At 59.0% G+C, this 7,493-nt stretch overlaps 1 protein-coding gene across 9 annotated transcripts in view; it reads left to right on the top strand.

Moving 5' to 3' along the window:
• FGFR1 (fibroblast growth factor receptor 1) overlaps nucleotides 1–7,493 on the top strand; it is a 50,934-nt gene that overhangs the window by 42,393 nt on the left and 1,048 nt on the right. For 6 of the 9 annotated variants that reach the window (XM_040242954.1, XM_040242960.1, XM_040242958.1 and 3 more), the window contains 10 exons: nucleotides 1,029–1,173; nucleotides 3,080–3,282; nucleotides 4,096–4,241; nucleotides 4,432–4,553; nucleotides 5,077–5,187; nucleotides 5,675–5,865; nucleotides 6,440–6,562; nucleotides 6,716–6,786; nucleotides 6,996–7,133; nucleotides 7,296–7,401. In XM_040242954.1, coding sequence (XP_040098888.1) covers nucleotides 1,029–1,173; nucleotides 3,080–3,282; nucleotides 4,096–4,241; nucleotides 4,432–4,553; nucleotides 5,077–5,187; nucleotides 5,675–5,865; nucleotides 6,440–6,562; nucleotides 6,716–6,786; nucleotides 6,996–7,133; nucleotides 7,296–7,401 — 1,356 coding nt within the window. The remainder of the gene's footprint in view (nucleotides 1–1,028; nucleotides 1,174–3,079; nucleotides 3,283–4,095; nucleotides 4,242–4,431; nucleotides 4,554–5,076; nucleotides 5,188–5,674; nucleotides 5,866–6,439; nucleotides 6,563–6,715; nucleotides 6,787–6,995; nucleotides 7,134–7,295; nucleotides 7,402–7,493) is intronic. The other 3 variants (XM_040242957.1, XM_040242955.1, XM_040242961.1) reach the window with 1 other exon arrangement.

Below are 7,493 nucleotides of genomic sequence, written 5' to 3'. Positions count from 1 at the left end.
TGTGTGTGGGGTGTGTGTGTGTGACTCTGGGGGGTGTGGGTATGTGTGTGGGGGCTGTATGTGTCTATGTGTTGGCTGTGTGTGTCTATGTGTGGGGTGTGGGGGGTATTTGTGTGGGGGTGAGTGTGGGGGGTGAGGTGTGTGTGGGGTGGGTGTGTGTCACTGTGGGGAGTTGTGTTTGGGGGTATGTGTGTGGGGGGTATTTGTGTGGGGGTGAGTGTGGGGGGTGAGAGTGAGGGAGTGAGAATGTGTGTGGGGGCAGTGTCGGTGTGTGAGTGTGTGTGGGATGTTGGGGGGCATGTGTGTGGGGGTGAGTGTGGGGGGTGAGGTGTGTGTGGGGTGAGTGTGTGTGTAACTGTGGGGAGGTGTGTTTGGGGGTATGTGTGTGGTGGGGTTATGTGTTTGGGGGGTGTTTGTGTGGGAGTGAGTGTGGGGGGGGTGAGAGTGTGAGGGAGTAAGAATGTGTGTGGGGGCTGTGTCAGTGTGTGTGTGGGGTGTGTGAGTGTGTGGAATGTAGGGGGGTATGTGTGTGGGTGAGTGTGTGTGTGGGATGAGTGTACGTGTGTGTGACTGTGGGGTGTGTAGGATGGGGGTATTTGTGTGGGTGTATGTGAGGGTGTGCGGGGGGGCGTTGAGTATGGATGTGAGTGTCTGTGTGAGGCTGCAGCCCCCTCCGTCCCTCCTGTGTGTCCCCTCCGGAAACCAAACAGCCCCCGCGCCGGCCCGTTTCTCCATGCGCTCGCGCCGCATGCGGGGCTGGGCCGGGGCTGCCGTGCCTGGTGACGGGTGTAACCAGCCATCCGCGTTGCGCCGTCAGATCTGCCGAGTTCCTCCTCAGGCTCTCACCCTCTTCCTCTAACAGGTTTCTCGCTGCCTGGTGATTCTTGTCTGTCCGTTGTTGCAAAGGAGACGCTGGGGAACCTTTCTTCCTCTGGTTATTTTTTTCTTCCCCCTTTCCTCCTCCTCGTTCCCTCTCTGAGAGGTCTCCGGTCCCGGGCTTGTCCATGTGGCTTCGTTGTCTCTTCTAGACGGCCGGAGTTAACACCACCGACAAAGAGATGGAGGTGCTGCACTTAAGGAATGTCTCCTTTGAGGACGCGGGGGAGTATACATGCTTGGCGGGTAACTCTATCGGACTCTCCCATCACTCTGCATGGCTGACCGTTCTGGAAGGTATACACTGTCCTCCTCCTCTCGATGTCCTGCCCTCGCCAGGGCCACGGGGGGAGCATGCATCGCAGGGTCGGGGGAGACACAGAGCCGGGCTCCATACGCAGCACGCGGCTCCGGCAAGTCATCCGGCCTGTCATCTGGCCTTATGGATCGAAACTTCTCAGCTCACCCTGGAGCCTTCCTCCTGGTGCAGGATCTCAGATTGCTCTCACTTGTGGGCCTGCCTCCGTCTCTCCCCCGGGTCAGAGCGATGCATGCATGGGGTCTGGATCTAACCTGCAGCCGGGCTCTCCTCCAGGGCAGGCTCCTTCCCTCCTCGGGTCCAGCAGTCTTCCTTTATCGCCAGCCCCCGGAAGTCTCCGAGAGGCTCCCTCTGTAACTGAATATAGGTGCTCTGAAGGGAGGGGCTTGCTGCTTGGAAGCACCAATGCTCTCCACCCTCCCCCTTGCTCATCTCGGTGGGTGAGGTTCCTCCAGACCCGGACAGTGGACTTGAGCAGCTTTGAGCGAGTCCTTTCCCAGGCAGCTCAGGGGGCTCGATGGTGCCCGTTTATCCTCTTTGGCTCCCAACGCAGCTCCTCTCCAGAGGCGGCCGTGGAGGTAGGGCCAGGAAGGCAGGAGCCTGCAGCCTGGGCAGGGTGGTGGGCTGGCGGCCTCGGGGCTGGAGCTGGGCGCGGCGCTGCTCATCCTGGGACTCTGGTCTCTTTCCTCGGCCCTCTCGTCCTCTGATAGCGCGCGCCCACTGGAGGCGTGGAAGCGTTTTCTGCTTTTTTCCTCATCACTGTCTTTGTCCTGTGTTGTGCCTCCTGGTGGATGGTCTCTGTTTCTCCACGCTGGGGAAAGAGAAAAACAGAAACGCTTCTCTCTGTTATCAGCTCTGCTGTCCCTCATCGCACCTTGGGGAGTTCTCTTTGGGCTGGTTTGGGGTCATGCCTGGGGCCTCCTGGGGGAGGTCCTCGGGGTGCTGGCCCCTGTGGCCAGCGGGGGTCTTTAATAAGGGAGGGGTGGGGGAAGGGATGTCCTGCTGGATGGGACCCTCCCCACCTCCGTGCGAGAGGGAAAGAGGCTTGAGTTGCCTGGGCTTCAGTGAGGGTGGGAGGCGGGAGAGTCTGAATGGAGAAACGAATAAAACCCTCTCCCTGACTTTGCTCAGTGTGAGGAGTTAGACCTGTGAGTGGAAATCTTAAGAGATGTTTCCATGTTTATCTGTAATAATCCAGACAACATTTGCAAGCGAAGTTCTGTCTGCAGTTTGGCTAGGTGTAGACGTTTTCACGTCTCACCTGATAGAGATGACATAGGCAAAGCTAAGCAATGAAGTCGGGACATACACTGGTTTTCTTCTTTCCCCCCTGCATCATTGTCTTTGCGTTATGAGTGCCACTGGATGCCAGGCGCTGTGGCCTGCAGACATGGATGAGGTGCCACCTGGGCCCTCGAGGGTACCCCTGGGCCATCAGTAATGAAAGACCGACGGATGGTTCGCTGTCCCATGACAGGTGTTGACGCAGTGCTTGGGCATTGTGGAGGAGGGCTGTGTGTCCATGGGAACACTGAGTGGCATCTAGCGTGAGTGCTCAGCTGTCTCTTGCAGGGCACCAAGTACCCATCCAGTCCAGCAGTCCCTGAGCCAGCAGGGCTCGAGTTCATGGGTGTGGGCTTCAGCTAGCAAGATACAGTCCATCCCTCTGGGGATTCAAGTCAGGGTCAGGGAGCCTCACAGACCCCAGGATGTCTGCTGTGTGCTGTGTCAGGACCCCAATCCCAGCTAGGACCTAGCTCAGTTTGTCTCTGCCCCAAAGATTCCCGGAGTTTCGGAGATGGATGTTGAGTTTCTTAGGGAGCCGGGACCCTAGTGGACCGGCCCTGCCCTGAGCCCACTAACGTCCTGTTTGCGCTGACCCAGCCCTGGAAGAGAGACCGGCAGTGATGACCTCGCCGCTGTACCTGGAGATCATCATCTACTGCACGGGGGCGTTCCTCATCTCCTGCATGGTGGGCTCTGTCGTCATCTACAAGATGAAGAGCGGCACCAAGAAGAGTGATTTCCACAGCCAGATGGCCGTGCACAAGCTGGCCAAGAGCATCCCTCTGCGCAGACAGGTAACAGAAAGTAGACGGGGGGTTCGCACGCTCTGCCTCGCCCTATGCGTCCTCCCTGCACCCCAGGGGGGTCTGCGGGACCCGCCGCAGGGTCCCTGCTTCAGACTTTGGTGTCTGGCTTCCAGGTGGCAGCAGGAGAGTGTCCTAAGTGCTTGGGGTCAGGCTCCAAATTCTTCTGGCCGATGAATCCTGTGAGCCCATCTTACCTCAACCACAGCGCCCTGCTCAGCCAGCCTGGAGACTGGGAGATGGTCCTCACTGGGCTGAATGCCCAGCTGATTTATGAATCTGAGCTTCCCCTGAGGGCCCATTAGGGGTACAAAGGTGCAGAGGAGAGGAACTGAGCTGGGTCCCAAGATGCCATCTCGCTCCTGTGTGCCCACCTCCCATCCCAGGAGATGGAACAGAGGGTGAAGGTGCATGAAATGAGAAAAGGAGGCAGGCTTCGCTCTGAGCCATGCTAATTCTGGAAGGGGCTTCGGGAGTCAGGAACCCCTCATCCATAGCAGGGTTTTCACATAAGAATGAGGACAGGAAGAGAGTTGCTCTCGCAGTGACAAGTTACAGAATGTCAGGCTGTCACACTCATGTGAAAGGTGAGTAATCCAAAACCCAGAAAGGCGAGTTGGTGGCAAACGTAGTCAGTGTTAGAACCTCGGTCTTTCGACCTCCTGTGGCCTTTCTGCCTGTGTTGGGGAGGGAGCACCAGATGCCAGGTCCACACCTCTAACTTTAGCAACAAGGCCTGAGTGGGGAGGGGAGGGACCTGCCACTGCTCCCCTGTCCCTTCTGGAAGGGTGACCCCACGCCTCCCTGCAGGTGTCGGCCGACTCCAGCGCGTCCATGAACTCCGGGGTCTTGCTGGTTCGGCCCTCACGTCTCTCCTCCAGCGGCACCCCTATGCTGGCCGGGGTATCTGAATACGAGCTTCCTGAAGACCCTCGCTGGGAGCTGCCTCGGGACAGGTAACGCCCCCCCCCCCACCGTTATTCTAACGGGGGCAGTGGTGTGGGCTCAGATCTTCAGGGGAGCATCCAGAAGTGACTGCCACCGTCTGCTCTTAGTCAAGGGAACTGGAGGCGGAGGGGGAATGGGGGTTCCTGTCAGGTTTGAACATTACCACCCTAGCTTATCCCACCCTTTGTTTCCCCGAAGACTGGTTTTAGGCAAGCCGCTGGGAGAGGGCTGCTTTGGGCAGGTGGTGTTGGCGGAGGCCATCGGGCTGGACAAGGACAAACCCAACCGTGTGACCAAAGTGGCCGTGAAGATGCTAAAGTGTATGTGATGCCTGTGTCCCTGCAAAAACGACCCCCTTCCCTTTCCAAGCAAACTCTGGGCCTCAGGCTATTACCTGCACCTGCTCCACAGCCTGCTTAGGTTGTCCTGGAGTTGGGGGGGCATTGCACACCCCGCCATCTCACCATGACCTCACTTTGTTCCTTGGCGTATGTCATCAGGTGGTGACCCCAGATCCTTTTTTTCTTTTGGCAACACTGGCAGTTCTCATAAGAGGGAAGGGGAGATAAATTTGGATGTGAAAAGGAGAGAGGAGGGACTTCTGGCAGTCAAGCAGTTAAGTCTCTGCACTTGCTCTGCAGAGGAGATCCCACATGCCCTGTGGTGCCGCCAAAAAAAAAAAAAAAAAAAGCCAAGGAGCAGGGGCGCATAAAGAGAGAAGCAAGTCCCAGAGGAAAGGGACCCCTGGGTGTTCACCTCATCCCCCTCCCTTAGTTTTTGTCCTGTCAGCCTTCCTTCCGACACAAGTGCTTCTCCATCCCTTTCTCTGCTTTGTCCACGCAGCGGATGCAACAGAGAAAGACCTGTCGGACCTGATCTCTGAGATGGAGATGATGAAGATGATTGGAAAACACAAGAACATCATCAACCTGCTGGGGGCCTGCACACAGGACGGTGGGTGCCTCGCCTGTGGGCTTCCACCCATTGCGGGGAGGGGCTCAGGCAGGCACTCAGGCTGCTGCCATCTGTCAGGGAGAAGATGCCTAGCTGGAACGTCAGGGATCGGGCATCTCTTAGCCACAATGAGGGAAGCGGGTTGGGGGGAGAGGCCGGTTTAGCCATAGTAGGAATGTGTTTCTTGGGCTCTGGCCCAATGCCCATGGGGGTTCATCTGCGAGTCCAGGCACCTGGATCCACGCACACCGTGTGGCCAGAACAGGTGACTTGCTGTGGTCGAAGTCAGGGCTCTGGCCCTAGCTTTGCTTGGGAATGTCCTGGACTAGGCTGAGAAGAATGACTGTCCTTGCTTTCTCTGGGGAGTGAGATGAACTTCTGGGCTTGGGGAACACGCTCACGATGTGCCTTGGGGTTCCTCTGGGTGAGGCTCAGCACGTGCACCTGCCCAGCAGCCCTGACAGCCTCTCCACGCCCGTGTCCCCAGGTCCCCTGTATGTCATCGTGGAGTACGCCTCCAAGGGCAACCTCCGAGAGTACCTGCAGGCCCGGAGGCCGCCAGGGCTGGAGTACTGCTACAACCCCAGCCACCACCCCGAGGAGCAGCTCTCCTCCAAGGACCTGGTGTCTTGCGCCTACCAGGTGGCCCGAGGCATGGAGTATCTTGCTTCCAAGAAGGTGTGGCTCCTGACGGCTCCCCTGGGTAGCGTGGGACCCCAGGGGGTGGCGGGGACATCAGAGCCAGGAGACCTACATGGCCTTGAGGCCTTGGGATTGGGCTGGACCAGTGTGAAATTAGAATGATGATGCCTCAGCTGTAACTGGTTACAGGGAGGAGATGCGGTCCTGTGAGAGTTAGGTGCAGCTTAGGGTGCTGGGTAAATGCTTTGTTTGAGCCCAGCCCTGTATGGATGTGCTTGGCCGGGGAGACAGGGCGTCCCCATGAGAGCTCACGCACACTGGACAGAGGGGTTCAGCTCACTGCCTGCAGGTTGAAAGCCAAGCACCAGGAGAGAAACATACCTTGAGGGTTTGATGAAGTGATTGGGCGGCCCAGAGCTGGGGGTGTTTGGATGTCTGGCTTTGACCTAAAGGAGAGGGACCCTGTAGCAGGAAACTGGACAGTTCAGGGGGCCGAGAGGTGGGGCAGGCAAGGGCCGGTGAGGGAAGTGGGCCCACTGGTGGCTGCTGACCCTCCCCTGTGCCCCACCTCCACACCCCCCCAATCCCTCTTGTCCTCCGGGCCCCACAGTGCATCCACCGGGACCTGGCTGCCAGGAACGTCCTGGTGACGGAGGACAACGTGATGAAGATCGCGGACTTCGGTCTTGCTCGAGACATCCACCACATCGACTACTATAAAAAGACAACCAACGTAAGTGCGGGTGCTGCTCTTCCTCTGCCCCAGGACGCCGAGCCACTGAGCTGCCCCCACCCCGACTGGCTGGGTGGGCGGGTGAGCTGGGTCCAGCCCTACCTCCGCCCCTGCCTGCCCCGGGCCACCCCAGTGTCCCCGTGCTGCTTGCAGGGCCGACTGCCCGTCAAGTGGATGGCACCGGAGGCCTTGTTTGACCGGATCTACACCCACCAGAGCGACGTGTGAGTCTGAAATAAGCAGTTGCTGGGGAGAGTTTCCAGGGTGGTACAGCCCCGCATCCTGTCTCAGAAAATGAACTAAACGTTGCCCCTTCACTTTGTTTCCAGAGGTTGACGGGCCGCCATGGTCCCCTGGGGTCGAGGACTTGGGGGGAGAGGTGGTGAGGTCAGTGGGGGGGCCCTAGCTCTGCGCCCACAACGCTCATCCACAGGTGGTCTTTTGGGGTGCTCCTCTGGGAAATCTTCACTCTGGGCGGCTCCCCATACCCTGGGGTCCCCGTGGAGGAGCTTTTCAAGCTGCTGAAGGAGGGTCATCGTATGGACAAGCCCAGTAACTGCACCAACGAGCTGTAAGCCTGAGAAAAGATGCCTGGGGTCCTGGGCTGGGCCCTGGGGGCGGGCTGGGCCCGGGGCGTAGAGGGAGGAGTAGGAGGCACGCAGCCAGCCGCCCGCGGCCCCTCCGCCCTGAGCCTATCCTCTCCCCCCACCCCAACCTCGCCATCCTGCCCCAGCTACATGATGATGAGAGACTGCTGGCACGCGGTCCCCTCTCAGAGACCCACCTTCAAGCAGCTGGTGGAAGACCTGGACCGCATCGTGGCCTTGACCTCCAACCAGGTGAGGCGGCCCTTCCCAGATCCTGTGCGGCCACCGGCCCGAATTATCGCGGGATTCATCCCGAGTTCTCGCGGAATGAATCCTACCGCCGC

The sequence above is a fragment of the Oryx dammah genome, unplaced genomic scaffold (assembly GCF_014754425.2).
Source record: "Oryx dammah isolate SB20612 unplaced genomic scaffold, SCBI_Odam_1.1 HiC_scaffold_7, whole genome shotgun sequence".
In the NCBI taxonomy this organism is placed as follows: domain Eukaryota; kingdom Metazoa; phylum Chordata; class Mammalia; order Artiodactyla; family Bovidae; genus Oryx; species Oryx dammah.
The sequence above is the reverse complement of the archived record's forward strand: the minus strand, read 5'-3'. Positions and strand labels throughout refer to the sequence as shown.